Genomic DNA, 25,692 nt, shown 5'->3' with positions numbered 1-25,692 from the left:
ATTATATGGACGATGTAGACCTGCTGCATGGATGTATGTAGCTAGTTATTTTTCTCCGTCCGTCCCTGACATTCTGCTAGTTAATTACACTTCATCAATCATCAATTATATATAAATTCTAAACTATGTCTTTTTCTTTATTTTTGACGGCTTATAGCTGGCTATTACTTGCTCAGTGACCTAAAAAGAATATTGGCGGGTATAAAGTCACGGGTAATCCATACTTCCATGTACATGTTAAATCTGAAAGTGTGTCTGTCCGTTAGTCGATCTGTCTGTGAGCTTTACGATACAGAGATAGCTTGCATCTCGGGGAAAGATATTTAAAGCAAATTTTTTGGTTCTGGAAAATCAAATATTTTCCACGGGATTTTTAAAAACCCAAAACTCACACGGACTAAGTCACGGTCGTCACTTGATGAATCCATATTATATCTTTCTCTTGATGGAATCAAAAAAATAATAAGTACATAGTTATAGATGAACTTATTTTTGATTTTACCGTTGAAACAATTAAAATGTGTATTCTGGTATTTATTTCAGCATGCGTTGCAACGAATGAACCCAGTTCTAAATATAGTTCGTGAACCTATAACATTATTTTATGTTTGCGCCGAACAAACGTTGCTATGCGCTCTAGTGAGGTTTGTGAAGATAGTGCAATGGATGATTAATAATTTAACTATAGTAAACTAAATGATGCACGCGACTTCATCCGCGTGGGTTTAGGCTTTTTAAAAATCTCCGGGAACTAATTTCTCCGCGAAGCTATTACTTACCTATAGATATATGGACCGTGAAAAGCTAGCAGATTAACTGACAGACACAATTAAGGTAATTGCTATTTGACAAATCGCAAAAATGCTGTACTTTGAAGTAAATTGTTTATTTTTCTAAAGCATTAACAGCTATTAAATACATGCAATTAAAAACTTCAGTTTGTGAAGATTATAAGGGCCTTTTTTAATTTAGTATACATTATCCCAATAATAAAAAAAAACCAAGTTGAAAACATTGCTGTTCGCAACTTGTTCTGTAAAAGTTTTCTTTAACATCTTGATACTTTGAAGCCAACCTCCAGAAAATGATATGTTTAGGTTTAGCAATCAATTTTAACTGTTAGTTTTATACTAAATGTTTTTCGTTTCTTAAATAATCTAAAACTAACCAAAAAACTTCCTGTGCTATTTATTTTCTTGCAGGCGCTCTATGGAATTCAGTGTCCACTGGACTGTCATGGCGGAAGGACTGTGCGCGTCATTTCGTCGCAAAATATTATTTAAAATGAATATAAGCTTATTATTTTTGAATGAAAGTTGTGTTTATAATCGTTGAAAAATAAAATAGGGATTTTTTCATTTCTAAATGAAGCCTGCTTATATACTAAATTTTATTCTAAAGTTACGGTTTTACCAGGTAAATACTCGGAGGTTGTCATAGATTATGATGACAGATAGTAAGTGTTCTAAATAGGTATTATACCTATGTTAGGAGATAGCGCGCCTCGTTCCGGGTGCCGTGTTCCGAAATGGATTTCGTAGTAGTGCAAGTTTGGTGCAAGCCCCACATGACGGAGGGGTATGCGTCAGGCATTTCCTGTGTACAAAAAAAAGACCTATATTTCGGATCCATATTTCATCACTGACAATATGCACTATTCAAAGACTGTTCTTCAAGCATTGAGGAATTTTGGACAGAGACATCTCGAAGGTTCCCGAAGGCTGCCTGAGTTAGATTTGTCGGCTAGCTAGCTTTTTTCGAAATTGGACTTACTTAGCTGGATTGTGTGTTAGAGATTTCTTATGAGATATTATATGTACATAATATAACCATCATAAGGAAGCTCAGATTCATGCTGCGGGCAATGGGGAAAACCTATACAGTACTTCCCGTTGATCTAGAATCACGAAATTTGTTCTCGGATTTATTCCTTTACTTGGGCTATGAGAGTTGAGACCTATCTACCTGCCCATAATTCTAGGTTAACGGGAAATACCCTATCGGTTTTCTTGACAGACACGACAGACGGACAGACGGACAGAAAGACAGACAACAAAGTGATCCTATAAGGGTCCCGTGTTTCCTTTTGAGATATGGAACCTTAAAAACATTATGTAAGTATGCAAAGTATTTCCCTTGCAAGCCATATTTAACAGTTGACATGTAGAGGTCATTGACTTTTCCTATCTTACTTTTAAGTTTTAATGCATCATTAAGTATTTACTGTTTTGACATGGTATTTAGATAATGGGTGATATTTATTTTATTTTATCTAATTCCTTTGAAAAACTTAGTAAGGCGCATTAATGTATAAAAAACCTAGCCAGTTCATAGACTTACTATGTTTTAAAATGGTCAAAGCGACTTACTAGCTTTTAATTTTACTTTAATGTGGGTGTCCTTACAATACAACGGGACATACTATGAAAGTTAGGCTTATGACATAAAACGATTTTCGGAAAAATGACATTTACTTTGTTTTGATATGGGGCGGTCGATATAATTAGGTACTAGGGTAAAGGCTCAAGTAAATGAACAGATTGGACGTTTTTACATGTATTAAGAGCTGGAATAAAAAACCGGCTAATATACCTTTTTTAAATATTTTCTTACAAATTCTTACACTTTTTTCAATTTCAATTTCAAAACCGTGTTCCGTTCAAACCGTTCAAAAGTGCGTGTGCGTGCGTCCATGTGTGTGTGTGAGTGTGTGTGAGTATATACTTGTCTGTATGTTTGTACGAGTGTTTGTTAGTGTGGTATTGCGTTGTATAACCACATGAGTAGCGAACAGAGTCAAAGCTTCATACAAGCGCGCTACGATAGGTACACTACTACAAGCTTGAGGCGCGTGTGTGCGTGAGCACAGGCGCTACGTCGCGTACGGAGAGAAATCGGTTTATATCGGCTCGGCCTGTGCTCAAGCTCAGGGGCTGCAGTACACGTCGCGCGTCGTGTTTTCATTTAATTTAATGTTAATGATAATAATTTAAATAGTGTTTAAAATCTATTTTCTTGAACTGTCATAGATTTTGTTCAAAATCAATATCTGAGGATCCCTAGGATCACAAAACAGGATATTGTTACCAAATTTAAAAAAATCGACGCCATTTTGAAATTCTTTGTTAATTGACCGATTTCGTTCAAAATCGATATTTAGAGCTCCCTGGGATCACAAAATAAGAAACTGTTACCAAAATTTAAAAAAGTCGACGCCATTTTGAAATTCTTTGTAAATTGACCGATTTCGTTCAAAATCGATATTTAGAGCTCCCTGGGATCACGAAATAAGAAACTGTTACCAAAATTTAAAAAAGTCGACGCCATTTTGAAATTCTTTGTTAATTGACCGATTTCGTTCAAAATCGATATTTAGAGCTCCCTGGGATCACGAAATAAGAAACTGTTACCAAAATTTAAAAAAGTCGACGCCATTTTGAAATTCTTTGTAAATTGACCGATTTCGTTCAAAATCGATATTTAGAGCTCCCTGGGATCACGAAATAAGAAACTGTTACCAAAATTTAAAAAAGTCGACGCCATTTTGAAATTCTTTGTTAATTGACCGATTTTGTTCAAAATCGATATTTAGAGCTCCCTGGGATCACGAAATAAGAAACTGTTACCAAAATTTAAAAAAGTCGACGCCATTTTGAAATTCTTTGTTAATTGACCGATTTCGTTCAAAATCGATATTTAGAGCTCCCTGCGATCACAAAATAAGAAACTGTTACCAAAATTTAAAAAAGTCGACGCCATTTTGAAATTCTTTGTTAATTGACCGATTTCGTTCAAAATCGATATTTAGAGCTCCCTGGGATCACAAAATAAGAAACTGTTATCAAAATTTAAAAAAGTCGACGCCATTTTGAAATTCTTTGTTAATTGACCGATTTCGTTCAAAATCGATATTTAGAGCTCCCTGGGATCACGAAATAAGAAACTGTTACCAAAATTTAAAAAAGTCGACGCCATTTTGAAATTCTTTGTTAATTGACCGATTTCGTTCAAAATCGATATTTAGAGCTCCCTGGGATCACGAAATAAGAAACTGTTACCAAAATTTAAAAAAGTCGACGCCATTTTGAAATTCTTTGTTAATTGACCGATTTCGTTCAAAATCGATATTTAGAGCTCCCTGGGATCACGAAATAAGAAACTGTTACCAAAATTTAAAAAAGTCGACGCCATTTTGAAATTCTTTGTTAATTGACCGATTTCGTTCAAAATCGATATTTAGAGCTCCCTGCGATCACAAAATAAGAAACTGTTACCAAAATTTAAAAAAGTCGACGCCATTTTGAAATTCTTTGTTAATTGACCGATTTCGTTCAAAATCGATATTTAGAGCTCCCTGGGATCACAAAATAAGAAACTGTTATCAAAATTTAAAAAAGTCGACGCCATTTTGAAATTCTTTGTTAATTGACCGATTTCGTTCAAAATCGATATTTAGAGCTCCCTGCGATCACAAAATAAGAAACTGTTACCAAAATTTAAAAAAGTCGACGCCATTTTGAAATTCTTTGTTAATTGACCGATTTCGTTCAAAATCGATATTTAGAGCTCCCTGGGATCACAAAATAAGAAACTGTTACCAAAATTTAAAAAAGTCGACGCCATTTTGAAATTCTTTGTTAATTGACCGATTTTGTTCAAAATCGATATTTAGAGCTCCCTGGGATCACAAAATAGGAACCTGTAACCAAAATTTAAAAAAGTTGGCACCATTTATAATTCTTTCTAAATTGACTGATTTCGTTCAAAATCGATATTTAGATCTATCGATCGATATTTAAAGATCGATATTTAAACTAGGCAATCACAACAAAAACAAACTTTACCATCTTGTTGAACAAATAACTATTGTTAATTAAATTGTATCCTCCAGTGCCAGCCCTACCAAAATAGTTATAAATTTTGCTCGCTTCTTAGAAGCTTTGCCTCTGTTTGCTACTCTATGGTATAACACCATGTTAGTAAATCTTAGTATATTTTTAACCGACTTTAAAAAAAGGAAGAGGTTCTGAATTCGTTGGTATCTTTTTTTTTATGTATGTTCCCCGATTACTCAAAGACGCCTGGACCGATTTGGATTTTTTTTTTGTTTGATAGGGTATACTTTGCAAGTGGTCCCATATAAATTTGGTAAAGATCTGATGAATATCTTTGAAGATGGAGAACAGAACTCCTCAATGGATAAGAGCAAATTCAATTTTTTTTTTAATGTATGTTCACCGATTGCTCAAAGACGCCTGGACCGATCTGGATTTTTTTTTTTTTTGAAAAGCTAGGTATACTTTGCAGGTGGTCCCATATAAATTTGATGAAGTTCTGATGAATATCTTCTGAGATGGAGAACAGAACTCCTCAATGGATAAGAGCAAATTGCTCGCGATCAGTGTAATTGCTTAGTAAACAGTAGGGTTTTAGCTGGGCATGGCATATTATTATAGTACAGTGGGGCCACTAAAAATTTTGAAATAAAAAATTTTCAAAATAAAAATAAAACCGACTTCAAAAACCACAATAACTTAAATTATTTTTTACTTTTTAGTGTTTGTGATTTTGAAGTCGGTTTTATTTTTCTTTTGAATTTTTTTTATATTTATTCTGGTATTCTGCTTTCTTGGATATGGATCCCTCTTGGGTATCCCCATTTCTCTCTGTCTTTGGTACTATCAAGCTAATTTTCTCTCGCGATTTGCACAATAGCATTAGACCAACGCGTCTTCGGTCTACCTACCTGTCTTTCTTTCATCTGTAAAAATCGATACAATATGACCATTTGCATTTCAGTTTTAGGGCATGTCTCAAGGTGTCTGTAGGCTTTGTCTTTTTTCTTATGTCTTCAATTCTCACTTTGAATATTTTTTGCTTAATTTATGCACCTTGCCATCGCCCTTTAGCAAGTCACTATTTCTTTTTATATTCTTTGTCTGGACCCATGTTTGGCTGGCATAGGTAAGGCATGGCAGGATGCATGTATCTATAACGGATCTTTTAAGATGTACTGGGTAAGCTCCTTTCATTCTTTCCTTTTGTGCCCAGTAAAACAAGCATACTCGGGCTACTTTGAGAACCCATTAGCAGCTAACAGCAAGGCCTGGACTCAAATTTTTATATGTGGAAGCTGTATTTCCTCGTTGCGTTTATGAGCAAATAAGAATAGTTAACTACTTTTACTAAAAAAAAATTTTATAATTTGGCGCAAACCATCTTAACACCATGATGATTATTATTTCTGCATTGTGAATATTACCAGAAGAAACAGCAAAAAAAATTGTTCCAAGCGGCTCTATTGTAACTTGCAGTCTTCTAAAACAGGTTTTATTTATTATTATTATGTAAAATAGTTTTTGATTTATCGCGCAAAATGTAGAAAAAAATATACAATAAGTCAAAAACTGAAAATCTGACATTTTTTTTAAAATTCCAAGGCGAAAATATACTTAAGAATTTATTAATAGGAATCGAGAGTTTATGCACTAGATAGAGTTCGTTCATTCACTGAAATTCCCAGTTCATTTACTGGCAATAAAATAATTTATAATAATTAATACCACGCATTTTTTTGCGTTTTTGATATTTAAATAATTTAAGAGTGTATACCTACTGTGTATAGACACAGATAAAAAAATATATAAAAATTATATATAGAACGATTCTCATATATCTTAATTTTAGGTCAAAGTCAGGGTAGTCCTTATTCGTTCATGTACTGGATCTTTTACCCTCCTACGTCAAAATACTAAAAGTCCGCGTAAATTTCGCAGATTGAAATGTCTGCTTGATTAATTGTCAATAGAGGGTCATGACATGTCAAAATTGCTAGTTTGAAGGGGAAATCGTCAATGTCATTCGCATAGGTTTTCCTCTTAAGCTTTTATAATATTAGTATGGTATTTGCTTAAATATTTTAACATCCAAGACTTTTACCATCATTTTGATGAAATTTTATTTATAAAAAATTTGGATTCCGAGTGTTTATTTACTTTTACCTATTACCTTTACCTGCAGATTGGTCACATCGTGAACTTGAGTGTTGGAAGTCTAAAGTAAATCTCAACTTTTCAATAAGTACCAGTTTCTACTGGAAATTAATTTGAAAAAAAATGAATATGAAAATCTAGTAAAGGAGTAAATGGTAGTGGAAAGTTTTGTATTATTGTAGCTCCTATTCGTTACTTACAAACATTTTCCAAAGATAGCTACTTTTTCTAAATTTTCTACTCAGCTCCTTCTTTGCTTTTAGTAGTAAGATGTTTCGACCTGATTTCATAATTTGCTCGGTTTCCTGACACGATAATTCGAATACAACGGGATCGACACAGGCTATTTTTGGTTTAGAAAGCCAGATGGGAAGGGAGAGGAGCGCTTTTACATTTTTGCTTAGTTGCTTATGACAGTTTAAACAGCTGTTTTGGAATATTGATTTGGTGTCTCTGTCGTTGCGCTTATAGATGAGATTTTCTATTAGTTAACGACGATATTGTTATTGCAAAAAGCGTAGACTGCTAAAAATTTCTCGATCGCATTTAAGAAAAATGCAATTGACTTTACGATATTTCAAGTCATTCGGGCAGAAACATAGGTATGTTTTAAACAAAAAGTATGAAAATTCTTGAAATATCTTGGACTGATCCGTAGATAGGTGCATGTGGAAACGTCGTCAGAAGAGAAGTCATTTTATTTCCGACTTAGCGGGCTGCGACGCTAAAGTGGCAATGGGCAGGACCATAGTGCAATAAAACCGACAGACGTTGGGGTCCCAAGTTGCTGGAATGCCGACCTCGCACTGGAAACACAGCGTTGGAAGGCCCCACTCTAGGTAGACAGACGATATTAAACAAGTCGTAGGAAGCTCACTGGATTCAAGCAACGAAAGGCCCTTCAATGCGAACGAAAGGCGCTTTCATGCGGAAGTCCCAACAAGAGACCCACCTACGTCCACCATTGGACGTCTATCGGTTAATGGTAATGATAGTTTTCATGAAATTGAAAAACAAAATCAACAGTTAAGTCTTCTGAGAGGAGGACCTACTGATTTGGCTATTGAGTTTTAGGGATAGATAGCCTAGGCAACTTTAGAGCTGGAATTTTTCTAGAATAATCTATTTTTAAGATAAAGACTGGGTTCGTTGACGTTGGGTTTACCTGAATGACGCACGAAACAAACAAATGCCCGCTGGATGTGTCATACTTTAAAAATTGATGTTCACTGTAGAGCAGCAAAATGATGTGCCAATATTATATTCGGCAAAATCTTTCTTTACAATGTACGAATTCGTAATCAGAACAAAGACTACTAATACTATATTGTTAAATACATGTATTATCTATATTCACATCTACACTCTATATAACAATACACTATTATATAAAGAGGTAAAGTTTGTAAGTTTGTTTGTAGGGGGTAATCTCTGGAACTGCTGAAACGATTTTGAAAATTCTTTCATCAATAGAAAACTACATTATTCCTGAGTAGGACAGTCTTTTTTTTATTTAGAGATCCCTACGATGTTTATTATATCACTATGGGATGATGAGATGAATGCACCATGAGCAATAGAGCACATGTATAGAAGCTGTTTTCAGCTGCCGTCATGGGTGGGCATTAGGTACTTTTGTATTTTATGGAGATTTCCGACACACTCTCGTTGTTATCTAACGCGTGCAGATAACAAATAAATATATCATTTCACGATAAAATAAAATAAATTGCACCCGTGCGAAGTCGGGGCGGGTCGCTAGTGTAATTATTATACAAACTAAGGGATGCTACTAAAGTATAAGCTGACTCACTAGAATATGATCGTACAGAGAGAGTAGAGTTCAAACCACGCGTTGTTGGGTATAGAAACTTGAGATTTCGCATGTAACTAGCTTTTCTTTTTTAATATATAGAGCCTCAATACTCCTAGCACAAGCCTGACGCTTAGTTGGAGAGGAAAGGGGAATATTAGTCATTTAACATGGCTAATATTCTTTGTAAAAAAATATATCTATATAACGTAGGCAGTTCCACTAAGAAAGGATTTTCAGAAATGCCACCTAGTAAAATGAAAATATGCTCATTAATTCGAAATTCAAAAATTGTATCACAGAACGGATATGATAATAATAATCATACCACCGGGTCCGGGAAGCAAATTCTACAGAGAAAAGCTGAGCAGCTTATAATATTATGAGTAAGTAGGTAATTAGCTCACTCCTCACGAGCTTAGTTACTTTTAGTCGGCGCACATAGTTACGGATCAAATAGTTAGTCAGAAAATGAAATGGGTAGTTTTATTTATGTAACGTAAACATAATACCTAAGTCCCTACCTAGTTATGATATTATTTACTATCAAAAGTTGGAAGTTAGATTACAGGTTTACTTTCAAACAATTTATGCCTTATATTAGACGTGCTTTAAAGCTATGCCTATATAGTTTGGTATTAAATTACGTTTATTTTACGATTTAAAAGCGATGAGCTACCCGTATTATCGATTATTAATTAGGAATATTAATTAGGAATGAAAAGTTGGCGGCAGACCGCACGGCCCGCCACACCGGCTTCTGGAGTCATGTCTAATTTTATCCCACGATTAGCAGTTCCTACCTCGTTCCTACTACCGACTTGCTGACATGCGCCATTTTTGGACTCGAATAAAAATATATCTACTTTGTAAAAAACTATGACTATCGATAGATAGGCATTGTTCTCAGCAGCTCTTATTTATGGTTAATAATTACTTAATATTCAACGAGCAATGAAGTTAATTATTTAAAAAGAAACCAAAGAAGTGCCTACCTATGTATAAAAAAGTAAAAAATCGGTGAGATTGTTTAGAAATTGAAAACAAAACCTGATGAAAATGAATGTTGTTTTCATGTAGGTACTTATATATTATGTATACTTGTTTATACATTTTAGTTCTACGTGATGAATTATTTAATAAATAATCATTTCATTAGTACATTTTTCTAATTAGAACATTGATATACAACAGAAATTATTATGAAAAGAATTGCCAAAGAATACACAAATGCAAGCGTAAGCCAAAACAAATTACTGCATATACATACTTATTATACCTATTATTACGTTAATCAAACACTAATAAAAACAAAACAATATTTAATAGAACCACTCACCTAGCTACATCTAATGGCGAAGTCTTAAACTACTTAAAACTACAGTGTTCTGAAAGGGTTAAACGAACCCTTCACGATCGGCTCCATCTAACAGAGCTTAGTAGAACTAAGAAAATTTGAACAGCAGCGGACGCCATCTGTTGGTGATGAACAGGACGGAAAAGTGGTGCGGAAGGCTCCGAAGCTTTCGTCCGACTGAATATCAGAGGCTTCAAACCACTCATTCTATTAATAAAATCCCACGCTGAAATTGAGAACGGCAGGCTGAGTTCTATTTTAAGGTTGCGTGTGAGGCTATAACCAGAATAACGACCGCGTTAAACGCAATTCGTAACGATCTGCGTCGTTATTTCCGTTCGCCGTTATTTTCAGCGCTAGCGAACGGCTCGTTTTCTGTAACGCGCGCCAGATGGCGAGATGTTGTTGTATTTAGCGTGGTGTACAGTGGAAAACTTTAAAAATAATATGATCTTGAGACTTAAAATAATTATACCAAATGATACAAAGATGAACTTTTCTAAATATACATACTACAAACTTATGTTTTTTGTATATTTATGTTTTTTGTGTACTTATTTTTTTTTATTACTTTTGTTTGACTTATTTAAAATAAAGAAATTTCGCAAAGAAAAATAAGGTATTATAACAGCACTTTAACCAAAGACTGTTCTGTAAATCAACGTAATCGTAATGAAAATTGGTATTTTATATTAACACAAATATGGACATCAGGGCGATTCGGAACACTCGATTCGGTAAGTTACCAAACGACGACTTACTAAATAGTACGGACCCCGTTATGTACTAGTCCGACTCGCACTTGACCTATTTTTTATTCCGATATGTTGGCTGCGACCTCCCCTGGTACATTACATACCTACATTTAATTTCTTCCCTATTGTAATGGATTCGATTTCGTTATAATTTGGTGCCTAAACCTCTGCATTTCAATTTTTATTCGAAATACTTATTTCACGAAGAAACTATAGCTTAGCTAAATGTAACTAAACCCTGAGCGAGTCTGTTAATCGTAAAATAAATAAATTTTATTTTTAAAGCAATTTCAAAAAATAATCACCACTAGATTTCAACACGAAAACCATGAGACAAAGTATTCATTTTGATGCCCGTTACAATCGGTGGGGTGCTTCGAATCGGCATAAAAATAACAGTCATTTTGTATGGCACACCTCTTCCAGCTTACTTGTATATGTCCAAGTCAATGTTTTACGTACAATTATAATTGACTAGCCGATGCCCGCGACTTCGTCCGCGTGAATTTAGGTTTTTTGAAATCCCGTGGGAGCTCTTTGATTTTCCGGGATAAAAAGTAGCCTACGTGCTAATCCCGGATATTATCTCTCTCCATTCTGAATTTCAGCCAAATCTGTCCAGTGGTTTTTTGCGTGAAGGAGTAACAAACATACACACACACACACATACAAACTTTCGCCTTTATAATATTAGTGTGATTAGTTTGATAGTGTGAAGTGTGATTATCTACGTATTGTATTTAGTCATGGCTGTAAACAGACAACCAATTAGTAAAGTTACGAATAAGACTCATTTGCGTAGTAGATAGATAAGTAGTTGGTCTTCATAATACCATTTCCTGAATTAGGGCGCACACAGTTCGCGACATTTAGGGAAATTCCAACAAAACGTCTATGCTTCGACGTCACTGGCAGGCGTCAAATGTTAGCACATTTGACGTAGGTAGCCCTACTTTTCCTTGAGTTTACGTCACCATAGCCTAGTTTTGACATATCGTCGATTTAGGATCAAACCGAGAGTTCCCTCACTCTAGTTCAGTAGTTAGTAGTTCTAGCTCAAATCAATAATGTACACATTGTGGGCAAGTTACTTAATACATTTTTACTGAAAAGTTGCTTAATAAACTGAACTTTCTCTCCACTGTGTTAAGAACAAAATCATCGATCCATTTCGCTAGTAAATATGTTAGTAATACAGTTTACTTTGAAACAAGTTAAAATTGACACTTTTCTCTCATAGCTCTTATTTCTTTACCATCTAAAAAAAGCAGATGAACCTTACCTACGCTTATTATTCATATACGGCTGTTCCAGGGATTTTTCATGATTTTCATTTTGCATGAGGATGTTCCATTCTAAGGGTCCCGATCCAATTTGCATACCAACATCCATCCGTCTTTCTAATTAAAGTTTTGATAAGACATTGGTCGCCGCTCCAAAAACGTGCAGATCCCGTCGTTTTCCTCCAAATATTTCACAAACGTAGAGTATTCCCAGAGTTAACAGAAACGAACTACGTAGGTACGAAGGTTGATTCTTGTAAAAGTGCAAAATGTATGAAGCTAAATATGCTCTTTTGCTTTGGAATGAAAAACAGAAACACCAACTCGGAACGTCCACCGAGTGTTCCATAGCTTGGAAAGAAACAAAATATATGTATAGTTATTTGGTTAAATTTATATAATTACTAGAGGATGCCCGCGACTTCGTCTGCGTGGAATTAGGTTTTTAAAGATCCCGTGGGAACTGTTTGATTTTCCGGGATGAAAAGTTGCCTATGTCAATCACAGGGATGCAAGCTACCTCTGTACCAAATTTCATACGAATCAATCAAGCGGATGAGTACTTAGGAATCCCGCGGGAACTGTTTGTTTTTCCGGGATAAAAAGTAGCCTATGTCCTTCTCCGGAATGTATCCTAAGTCTGTACAAAATTTCATTAAAATTGGTTCAGCGGTTGAGCCGTAAAAGCGTAGCAGACAGACAGACAGATAGACAGATAGACAGACACTTTCGCATTTATAATATTAGTATGGATACAGTATATTAACTTAAGTGCCTACCTCCAAAGCAAGAGTGAATAGGCATCTTCTAGGCAAACGGGCTCCAATTTAAACTTCATCTTAGGCATGATTGTCGTCAAGCGCAACCTATCTTGCAATTAAAAAAAAACTCTTAAAAACAAATCTCTTTTGTCCAAGACTAAAAACTTTGTTTGTAAAGGTTTATTGTAGATTTTAAAATGAATTTACCTACCAGTTAGACTTCGCTTTATTTTTCCTGTATTTGCAAAAACCTCTTTCAATTCTAATTATTTCAGTATAGATGATATTGACTTCGTCCGCGTGGATTTAGGTTTATTAAAAATCCCGTTATGGAAGCTATCTCTGAATCGTGGAAATTGGTGTAACGGATGTACCTGAAAAGGTAACAGACCGCCAAACACACTTTCGTATTTATAATAATGCTCTTTCATATTATGATACCCCTCTTGATACGTCCACATTAACATTTCAAAGTATGTAGGTGCGCAGTGTTCATTACATACTTAGTACCTGAATGAATTTCGGTTTAATTTTAAGGAAAACATAGAAATATAATTCGAATACTAGGAATAGTTATGTTTGTTTTATTTAACAGTTGTGTACTTACAACATTGTTTAATTCATCACTGCATTCACATTAATTTGAAATAGGTGCATACTAAAATATGAGGAAAAAACTTTTATAGATAAAAAATCTTTTATTACAAAAAGGCTATAAATAAATGGAAATAAATAATTTTCTTATCCTAGTTACAGATCCAACTTGGTGCTACATGAATGTATAAGATGTTACCAGGTTGTAGGTAATTCATCTGGATCTCTTGGTACCCAAGAGAACGCACAATCTTACACATCACGCATGACTAGAATTACACGAGGTTGCAGTCTTACAACAGCGTCCGAGTGTTCAGTTTTATACAACTTAATATTAATTAACTTAATATTAATATCACTTTTTGGGATGGGACGAGGTCTTCACTTGCCGAGGAGAATCTTGCGGCCAGCACCCATGTTGCTTCCTGCTTGAGTGGCGCCCTTGTTGGAACCAGCCTGGAGACCGACAATTGTCTGACCAGCCTTGAGAACTTCGTCGGAGAAGTCACGCTTGCACTCCTCGGATGGTTTGGGGCCGAGCCAAGGGCCGGTCCATTCAGGATGCCTGTAAGTCTGCAACAAAGGAATAATACTTTTGATCATCTTCATTCTACAGCAATATTAATTAAAGGTTCGACAGATCCTAATTTGTGTTCATTGGAAATATATAATTAATTATAAATTATTTGGATTCAACGCTTCATTGATGTCTTAAATTTTCTCAAATAGTTATCGTTTGTATTGTATCATTTGTATGTAAAAGGAGAATTCTTAATTTCTTTGAAACAGTAAGACATCAGAAAGAAAGAATGCATGGCACCCTTGTACCAGGTATTCGAATATACCCGGCCTCTCTCAATCGCCTTGGATATTTCTGAAAAGTGAGGCAATGTTACGCGAAGGTCGTAAATCTTCGTGGATATTGGCAAAGTTTCAACACAAATTTCTAAACGTGTTTCATAAAAGCAAATATTTTGTTGCGTGTCGTATAAACTTGTAGATGTTTATCATAAACTGAGGCATAAACTTGACCAGAACCGTTGATGTTGACGGCATAACCTTGAATATTGTAAATAATCCATGATTTGCGTTTAATGGTTTCAAAGTGGATTAACGTTTCCGATTATTTTCAACTCTAGACATTGTATATACAGGCATGCTCACTTTTTTAATAAAAGATAGCTTAAGTGAAATTACCTCACGGCCAAGAGCGAAGAGTGTGCTGACAACTTGAGCAATGTCCTTCTTCTCCCAAAGGTCTACGGTCTGGAACACGTCGATGTCTGGGACTCCGTAGGCTTTTATGGCACCTTGGAAGCTGAAATTTAATTACTCATAAACGAGGGTCAAGTATATTTTGTACGATCTATCTGATATTACCATTAGGAATATTCATATTACTCTCTTTTATAAAACTAAACAGATTTAAAAGAATTATAGATTTTGTTATCATGTGATACGTGTACGTAGGTAATGTCGCTAATTTTACAACTTGTAGAAATCGGAAATTTTAAATTTTTTATTGGCGCCAGTAAAAATTTAAAACTTGGCATGAAATAATTTTTAAGCGTATTTTTTCAATTCTCAACCTTGAAAGTGTAGTAAATATTTAAGAAGCCGCCAATATTTTCTAAATTGTTTTCGAATTCGATAGTATCACGCTAACATTAGATGCAAGTAGTTAAAATCTCTCTGTGCATCTTATTCATTATTGCTGAGAGTCGTCATCCCTTTCCATTAATCACATAATGGTAGGAGTTTTCTTCGGATAATAATGCGGTGGGCTCCCAGAACCTTCCTCATATAAATCGACTATAAGAGAACGAAATTTTGACTCTTAGGTTGTTATAGTTATTATTGGATGGTATAAATAACAATATTAATAAAATAATATGGGTCTTTTTTTCTAGTTATGAATAAAATACGGTCACTCACTTGGTAATGTTCTCCATCATCTTGAACTGTCCACCAGATGTGTTGATCTTGGGTACAGATCCGGGCTTAATCTTGTTGATGAGCTGGCAGAGAACGGTACCATCCTTGAGGACCTCCTCGAACTGTTCGCCAGGGGGGAATTTAGCGCCGAGGACGGTTTCCATCCAGGTCTGGCATTCCTTTTCTTGTTCAGGGTTACGCTTGGAAGCGAGCTGTTAAGAATACAAGGTTTTTTTGACAAACTCGTGTAACCTTTCAACCCATTCCAATTAAAGCTATATAAGTAGTTACATAGCTAGATAAGTCCCTAAATATTCGAAAATAGGTACTATTATAGTATATACCATACATGGTAAATGCAGTCGTACTGAGTGGGATGGCGCGAGCTTTTATTTATAGCAAAAATTATTTATTATAAACTTTGTATAAAATGCTTTTTTTGTTAAAAAAAATGTAATTTAGCTTGTAGACTTTTACTTTTTTTTTTCAATCTTTTATGTATTTTTTTTTTATATTTTTTACTTGGAGCTTTTCTTATAAAAGCTCTTAAGTGAATGTGCTGTGAATATATTAGACATTATTAAATTATAATATTAGTGAAAAATGTTTTTTACGAATAATCTGAGATGTAATTTTGGCGATGTATTTTATTTATAAAGCAATGTTATGATGATAAAATTAATGATTTACCTTAGCGCGGACTTGGCGTTCCAGAGACATGTTTGTTTAGTTGTGTAGTGTTGTGCTTTAGAGTGGTGATCTCTGTTCCGATGGCACCGGTAGACTGAACTCCTGAATGCCGAATCAGCGTATTTATAGAGTGTTCAGGCTTCGCCCTTCTGGAAGACTCTTGCGCTGCGTTAGCGCTGACGAGGCTACGAAATAAGCTTCTGACTCAATAACCTTTATTCGGAGCTAATCTGACTATTTAGAGAAATTTCAGATATCTTTCTTTGTATTCATACCTTAAAACTAAAAATATTATATTATTAATTATCTACCATAAATCATTTCACATAAAACTAACGAACGCCTGCGGGTTTCTCGGGAAAAATATAAATCCTCCACTCCATATTCCCGATCTCGAGATTATTTCAAAAAATTCGGCCTTATTCCTGCTTACGTTATAAAGGTAACCTCTGTGCAAAGTTTCAGCTTTCTAGGTCCAAGGACTTAGACTGGGCGTTGATGAGACAGATTTTTTTCAGTTTAGGCTCTAAACTAAAGAGGCTAACTTGCGTTCCTAGTACTTTAAAAAAACTACTATAGTATACTAGTAAGTAGTAGTTATAGTATAGTTAAACTAAATTAAATAACTATAACAAAATCAGGATTCAGATTTTTTAATTATAATAAATAACACAAGAATAAATGTTAATAGTTTACTATTAATATTTTAAATATCTAGTAAGACATACAAAATTGTACATACTGTTTAACTAAAATATTTAAAGGATAGAACTGACCGACCGCTACCGCCTCTACTTTGTCCAGCGCTTCTCCGAGCTTTCCATGTTGTCTACCAGAGTACAGTATATTCTTATGCGTTAACTCATTCTTAATATGTAAGTATGTACGTTATGTACCTAAATCGTAATTTCCTTGAGAGTAGGCTAAAACTATTCATATAAGTATATAAGTCTTCACCTAACTATGTCTAATAGAGTGATTGATCCTTGATCCTATATGGGTAGGTAGGTACTTTTGAAAATAAAATGAAAATAAAACTGAATGTCACCCAATGAATAATCTCAAGTTTAATTCACCAACTGAATATAATCAAAAATTAAGAAAACGTAATCTCTTTGTTTATAAGTCAGGGACATAGAAAGAATCTACCCCGTACCTATACCCACCTATTTAAGTAATGAATTAAAGAAAATTCATAAAAATTTGGGATGGGATTACTGCCGTGCTATAAAAAACCTCTGCTAAGCAACCCTTGGCTATATAAGAAAGTAAATAAAAATCAACAAAGAAACATAAATACATTTTAGGGTAGCCGTAGACGTCACAAAGAGCACGTCTATGATGATGACGCGCCCGCCCACCGCTCAGAGTAAGATGAAAACCCGTTGAATTACCATTGTCGCCGATACCTACGCACGATATTCTAAAACGATTCTATGCGTAACTGCTCTAAAAATTTTCATGATAAAATTGATGACATAAAAAAATAAACTAAGAACTCTTTTAATATAGACTTTCAGTTCAAATCCACAAATTAGTTTGCATGTAACATAATCTGTCCTTGGTTTTCCTTTTTGTATCCTCAGGTGCTCAGTAATGAGCCGGCGATGGGTTGATGATGATAATGATGTGGTGGTAGTTACGTCTATGATATTATTATTTAATAAATCAATGAAACTCAATGAAAACTCAATCAATGAAGGAAAATCTTAATTTTTACAGATAAATGCAAAAATTGGCGCAAATATAAGAAATGAAAATGTTTTGTGCGCTAATGCATGAAGCATTTGAACTCAATTGTACTACCTAAATAGATAGCTACATATTTTAGGAATAGTAAATTCTTAAAAACATAACTTAAGGAGCATAACATCTCTATTAGGTAAGAAGAGGCCACGTTCGAGACGTCTTGTAACTTTTGACGCAGGCATGCGTGCGCGCATCATGATACATGATTCATCATTGCGCTTTGTAAACATTCCTCCCAAATAAAATACTGAGTTAGCAGTCGAAAGTTCGATCACGATATTTTTTACGTAGGTACCTACACGAAAAACCCGCCAAGTGTGAGTCAGACTCGCGCACTGAGGGTTCCGTACGCGGGTATTTTTTCCAACATTTTCACGATAGATCAAAAACTATTATAAGTACATAAAAATAAATAAAAATCTGTTTTAGAATATACTTACAGGTAGAGCCCTTTCATATAATACCCCATTTGGTATAGTTATCTTTTTGAAAATTGCAAATACTAATTATTTGTTAATGAACACATTTAATTTTTTTTGTGATGTAACCACATATTCACGGTTTTCGGGTTATTTCCTTTACATGTGCTATAAGACTTACCTACCTACTTGCCAAATTTCATGATTCTAGGTCAACGGGAAGTACCTATCCTATAGATTTTCTTCACAGACACGACAGACGGACAGACAGACAGATAGACAAATAACAAAGTGATCCTATTAGAGTTCCATTTTTCCTTTTGAGGTACGGAAATGTAACAATTGTAGTAGGTCTACGCCCCAGATGGGAGCGGGTGCGTCCTATAGGGTGGCCAGCGTGTAGAACAAAGAAATTGCAAGACGCGCAGGCGAGTCCTAAACGAGAGCGGGTGCGGAGCGGCATGGAGAGTATGGCATCGCGCCCGCTGTCCGCCCCGCAGTACGCACCCGCTATCACCTGGAAGACAGACAAGCTGGTTCATATATTTTACAAGGTGATGCTCGCGACTCCATCCGCGTGAAATAGGTTTTTGAAAACCCGTGGGAAGTCTTTGATTTTCCGGAATATAAATTAGTCACTTTTCAGGTCTTTAACTACCTATATTATGCATGAAAAAATCGCGCTGATCCGTAGCTCTGTTGCGGCGTGATTGAAGGACAAACCAACAAACATACAGACCTTCGCATTTATAATAATATGCGTGCCTATTGATAATATGTCTTAAATTAGCTAATGTTCGGCATGCTTTGCAGTGTGACTCGCAAACCTATTTTATGTTTATTATACCTACTATGTTGAAAGCCTGCCTGCAAGTCCCAGACTACTTAGACTACAGGCCCATGTTTAAAAATGGGTGGGTCATATGAACCACCAGGTGACGTATACAGGACGATATAAGAGCATAAAATAATAAGTTTCAGCACTATGCCGTCACTTGTAAGCTGTCCAACAGAGTGCTGGTGAGAATTGAAAAGTGCAGGTAGAGTGAGTACATTTTGGTCATATATTTTTGTACGGCATTTTTACCATCGATAGATCCATGAAAAATAATAAGAAAGCGCGCAGTGCCGTAAAAAAATGGTGCGCCACAAAGTCAGTAAATGTTTTGATTTTCTGACAATTTCCGGGGTAAATTTGGTCATTTAATTCTGTACGGCACTAGTTTCATACTGTTTCAATACAGCCTCTAATCCATTATTCCGCAACGCCGTACAAAAATCATGCGACAAGGGGAAAAAATTGAGGGTAGCAACCCCCTCTCTTTCCGTGGTCCGGGGGGTGATTTGAGAAAGTACGGCTTTGGTTCCAAAACATTATCTAGCACTCAAAAGTACTATTAAAAATAATGCCGTAAAAAAATTAGTGTTCATTTGAATGTGTATCAATAATTATCTTAATTTCATGGTATACTTAATTTTTAAAGCTGTAAAATCATTTGACTCTGTACGGCAACTTTTTTTTTAACATGATAGTGTAAAATACTATTGTTATATAGTATTGCCGTTCAAAAGAAACTGTTCTAAAAAAAATTATAGATAAATACAAAAACTGAAATTTTTCAAATTATTGCAAAAGTTTAAATATTCATAGATTAATAAAATATAGCAATTTTCTACGCTTTTCCCTTGTTTTAAATAGTATTAAGATAAATAAATTAGGAAAAAATTATGCCGTACATTTTAATGCAGACCATATCTTTTAGGCTGATGAAAATGACGCTACCATTTTAAGGGTAGTACTTTATGGCCATCTGATACTGTACGGCATTAACATATTTTTGAAGAGAACAATTGATAATATGATAAAATCACTATGCCGTCTAACTGAAGTGAACGGGTGTGTATATAATATCCACAAACCCTGCAAACCTTTGGACCAACGAAAATGTACGGCATGTAAAAAAATATTATCTATGCATAAAATACTTTCAAAATAAATTAATTTTATGTTGTTTCAAATCACCCCCCGGAACACGGAAAGAGAGGGAGTTGCAACCCTCGATTTTTTCCCCTTGTCGCATGATTTTTGTACGGCGTTGCGGAATAATGGATTAGAGGCTGTATTGAAACAGTATGAAACTAGTGCCGTACAGAATTAAATGACCAAATTTACCCCGGAAATTGTCAGAAAATCAAAACATTTACTGACTTTGTGGCGCACCATTTTTTTACGGCACTGCGCGCTTTCTTATTATTTTTCATGGATCTATCGATGGTAAAAATGCCGTACAAAAATATATGACCAAAATGTACTCACTCTACCTGCACTTTTCAATTCTCACCAGCACTCTGTTGGACAGCTTACAAGTGACGGCATAGTGCTGAAACTTATTATTTTATGCTCTTATATCGTCCTGTATACGTCACCTGGTGGTTCATATGACCCACCCATTTTTAAACATGGGCCTGTAGTCTAACTGACCAGATTTAACAGACTGACGGTCAAAATTAACTTTTATTGCAGTTATGAAACTTATTTTACCAGGGCGATGGAATATGTATAATTTCCTTATATATTTTCGTATCGTTTGTTTATTGCGAACAGTGTGTTCTTATACAAATTTATGATGATGTTATAATGTTTGACCATAAGAGTAAATGAAAACAAACGTGACTTTTTACTTTTTTTTTATTAAAACACCCCTCCACATAGTCTCCAGTAATATTACGTAGGTACACTCAGGGTACAACACTACAATGCATGATACATATGTACAAGAGTTTACATATTTACAACATTGTTCGACTCCTTACGTTGCGTTGTTAGCTCGTGAACAACATTATAAGATACAGTTCACTTACTATAAATAAATCTCTGATAAATTAAATAAATTCATAACAGAATTCAATGTAAATTAAATTGACTATTCACTTTTATTTTGACTAGATTTTATTGTTTAACTATTAACTATTTCTTATCACAACGCAGTCACATGCTAATATCAGGAATGTCTTACTGGTTTTTGATCTACGACTAGAAAAATTTAAACGGTTACAGTTATTGTATAAATCATTTAGCGTATACAAGTCAATATATACATACTCATCACTATTCTGAAGTGATTTCTAGATATTAAAGTTTATTTCCATACTGAACCTTAAAAAAATATAATAATTTGGCACAGTAAATTAAAATTCATATGGATGGTGAATTTTGTAATTCAAAATAATCTACAACTTTTAATAATAATTATGTTTCTATGCCTATAGCATACCGATGCATTCGCACGTGATACAGAACTCCAAACGCAATGCCTTTAGTCGTTTTGCTGCCGCTTGCGAGTACGTCAGGGTACTGAAGGCTTTAAAGTCTTAAAAGTCCACCCTCGATCATTACAATAAAAACGCCTAGTGATATATTTAATATTGCGAGTTCATCTATACTTAATGGACACAATTGTTTGGCACTTGGAATGTTTCACTTTTATTATTCACTAAGTTACAGAGTTCACTTAAAAGTGTCGATATATTTTAGCGGACTAAACTCACTTTCACTGAAGTGTTAAAGTTATTAACTTTTTCAAACTTGTTTCAGGTAAGTAATTGATTTGATTAGGAAATCGATTAAAGTTTTAGAATAGTTGTGACCATTAGAAAAGATGGTTGTTCGTTTTGGCGAGGGTGCCCAGATGGTCTGATAGTAGGTAGTTGGGCGGCGCGACACCGAGCAAGGGAAAGCCTGAAGGTTGGCGCAAGAGACCACAGCCGCCGGTCCATTTACCGCCCACACCGCTCACTGGAGGCTCTGGCCCGCCGCCCACACCGTTCAACTCTTCGCATAGCTTGTTAGCTGGGAAAACAAAAACAAATATAAATATAATTATGACAACTTGTATGTGAATTCAAAAACATTTTGATATGTTATAGTCTTTTTTCATAGCTTAAAAGTAGATTGTGATGTGATATAATAATAATTATGTATATCCTTAACTTAGTGCTATTGTGGTGCTACGCTGGCGTAGCGTGGGCTACGTAGCATTTTATAATGGGTTCAACGGTCGTAGAATTTAAAAATTAAAATTGTGCTTATAAAATTATATTAATCCGAAAAAGTATGTATTTAGCAGGATAACTGTACTAAATATATATATTATATACTGATAACGAAGATGAGCACCGGGCGTAGCGACTTTAAAATTCCTAAGAGTAAATCCATTTTGTAACTAGATAGCCATATTTTTTTTAATTAAATGATAAACTATCGCTATTAAAATTAACCATCACTTGTAATTACACTTTTGCACTAACAACAAAAATTAATAGTAGAATATACAACTTTGATGAAAAAATTAATTTATGTATTGGTGATATTATGCGATTGAAACTACCTACTTATATATAGGACTAATATAACACAGTAAGTAAGATTCGAAATAATTCTTGTAGGTAGAAGCTAAAATGCTTCATTTTAAATCAAATTCGATGGCTGTAATTGAAAACTATTTTTAAGGCAGCTCTAAATTGCAATCAGTGCAATGAAATCCCGTGCATTCAAATCCTGAACGTGAAATCTGGCTGCAGGTGCGCTGGGTATGAAATAATCGTGGTAACACAATTAGGTGCTAATCACCTAATCCTTGCCGCCGCTCCGTTGTTTATTCAAGCCTGAGTGACAATCGCGTGCACAATTAGCGCAAATGAGCCGAAGTGGAAATCTGGCGCGAATAGCGCAGCGCGGAACAGTGGTGTGGCGGCGTAATGTGATTAATCCAGCCGCAAGCCATTATACGCCCTCTAGTTTACCGCCGCGCATAGAACTCGAACACCTGTACGCTACTCATCTCTGACACGTTTTTATTGTTTGAGATTATGTCGCCGCGGCCAATAACAAATTGATACAGACATAAAAAGCCGAGTAATCTCTTTAGTATGTATCGCGAGCTGTAAACGCGAACTACTTAATTTGAAACAAAATTGTAATGTAATTCTATTTTTTTACTCAGCAACACGTTCTTAGTTGGTGCTAATCAATGAAATATACATAGGTACACAATCATATAAATAACTAGCTGATGCATCCGGCTTCGCTCGAAAGGAACTTAATATACAAGTACCTACATAATATATAGCCTGTTACTTCAGGATAGCTTTCTAATATTGAAAGAATTAATTATTAAAATAGATTCAATCGTTTTAGTTTATCGATTACAAACAAGCAAATCTTTCCTCTTTTTAATATTCTAGTAGAACCTTTAGTGCGCGACAGGTCGTGATGGCAATCGGGGCGTCCCCCGCCTCATAACCCGATTGCCATCTCGACCTGACGCGTACTATACCTATCTACCACTTTTGAGTGAAAGCTTTTCTAAAAATCGTGTGGTGGTAGTACTAAGATTTACTTGGGAGCTTAGGTTTATCCAAATAGAGAAAAGTCGGTTTACACAAATAACCAACCAAATAAACCTTCGCCAATCAACAAATGAAGGTAGAGTTGCGAGAAATTCAACAAAGAAAGCTCCGAACTTGACCCGGTTACTTGGATTCTAATACATAATTCTATTAATATATATTTCGACAATATATCATTGTAATGGTCACTTTTCAATGCACCTTCTAATTTTAGATTCTATTTCGAGTACCATATTTCTGTTGTCAAAACCAGCCTTGTTATGCTCTCCCACGCATGGACCTGAAATAGTGCGATTGGGCGATCTAAAGGAATGCATGACTCATGAGTTTATAAAACGAGCGATCAATGTTCATACCTATGAGATTTTGAAGATAACATCTAAAAATACGGTAACAGAATCATCGATGTAATTTTAGGCTCGTTCTGCCGGTCGTAATTTGGATTTATCGCTTTTATGTTTTTCTTAGTAAATATTGGTCGCTTTTAAATATTGGATTTAAGCAGGCGTTACTGCCCGCAGTCCATGATACACGAGGAAAAACATAAGCATAAGAATTAGAAGAAAAAGAAGAAGCAAAAGAAAAAGCATAATTTTTATGCATTTTTTTCTATAATCCGATAGATTTATGATGCAATGATGCAATGATGCATTAATATAGAGTTTCCTGAGGTACATTTTCTAAGATTTTCTGAGGAGGCTCTGGTGTCAGAGTGAAACATGCGTAGACTATGTCTTAAAGGATCTGTGTATCGTAGCACGCTTGCTTTTTTTGCATGTGCAGTGGTGTGAGGGTATGCGATGCGTAGTGCACAATGCACGTTGCACAGTTTTAACTTCTCATAAAGAAAAACTCAATTTTTCCTACTGCTGTTGATGGAGCTTAGATCTAAAGAGAGATATTTGGTTTATAAATGCAGATTGAAGAAATATACCAAAATACTTAAGATCGCGCGATTACTTATTACCACTTCGATTACTTCTTATTATCGATTACTTATTATAGGATGAGACACTATGCATTATACGAGTGTTAAACGCAAACAAAGTAGGTACGCAGTAAAAAAACTCTTCCACTACGACGACGGGACGCGTTAACATAAACAGTGAGTAGGTACAGTAATTTTTCATCGACCAGCCGCCTTTCAACGAAACGCCAACATAACTGAATAAAAATAAAATTATTCCATTGTTGTTCTTCGCTCAGATTAAAATAGAGACTATTTTGGACTAACTGCACTGTAATATTATATGTACAGGTAAATTCTTTAATTCTCCACACAAATCCTTATACGAATTGACAAAATAAAGTTCAAACAATGAACACTTTAGGTAACTATGCTTATAATTTAAATGAAATACGTGACTTTGAATTGGACTGAGAAATAATTTTAAGGACGGATACTTTACACTGATCTTAGGCTTTTTTGTGGTAAAAATAATATATATTATTTATGCGTAGGTCTCATACCATGGGTTTTGGATATGTACATAAGACAAATTGGTCGAGAGTGGAAAAAGTGTCAAATGCGAAAAAAGCAAACACATAAAAAAACATGATTTATGGTACAGTCAATTTTTTCGTCTTCAGTACAGTTTTTGCTACTAGCCATTGTCACTATTTCTTGCTTTTTGATTGATTACTTGTTAATGACTATTGGGTACCATAACCCTTCCACGAAAAGGTTTGGAGTAGTCAATCATGTGAGTTCAAAAGCTAATATACGAGGCTACATGCAACAATGTCACATTGTTGCATTTAGCAGGTATGCAGGTATCTTGCCAGTTCATAAATACTTAGTAGATACTCATAATAGGTACGTATCTACACATAATATAATGGAAGTAGCTGGCCTACCCCGGCGTCACTCGAGTATTATTTCTAAAAATCCTTTAGGTACTAATTGGGGGTCTACGTTAAAGAGAAATCCTACGT

At 35.0% G+C, this 25,692-nt stretch overlaps 2 protein-coding genes across 2 annotated transcripts in view; both read right to left on the bottom strand.

The window, feature by feature from the left end:
* Positions 1-13,644: 13,644 nt before the first annotated feature.
* Positions 13,645-16,336, bottom strand: LOC123866031 (muscle-specific protein 20). The gene is made up of 4 exons (XM_045907338.1): positions 16,181-16,336; positions 15,491-15,702; positions 14,753-14,873; positions 13,645-14,128 (listed from the first exon to the last, which is right to left on the bottom strand). Exons 1-4 carry the CDS (start codon positions 16,208-16,210, stop codon positions 13,937-13,939), a joined length of 555 nt encoding a protein of 184 aa, XP_045763294.1. The 5' UTR covers positions 16,211-16,336; the 3' UTR covers positions 13,645-13,936.
* A 4,908-nt stretch (positions 16,337-21,244) lies between these two features.
* Positions 21,245-25,692, bottom strand: part of LOC123866168 (paired mesoderm homeobox protein 2B-like) — a 34,099-nt gene continuing 29,651 nt past the window's right edge. The window contains exon 4 of the mRNA XM_045907560.1: positions 21,245-22,198. Within this exon, the coding sequence (XP_045763516.1) occupies positions 21,999-22,198 (200 nt within the window). The 3' untranslated portion in view covers positions 21,245-21,998. The remainder of the gene's footprint in view (positions 22,199-25,692) is intronic.

The sequence above is a fragment of the Maniola jurtina genome, chromosome 6 (assembly GCF_905333055.1).
Source record: "Maniola jurtina chromosome 6, ilManJurt1.1, whole genome shotgun sequence".
NCBI lineage: Eukaryota > Metazoa > Arthropoda > Insecta > Lepidoptera > Nymphalidae > Maniola > Maniola jurtina.
This window is presented reverse-complemented; position numbering and strand designations above follow the sequence as displayed.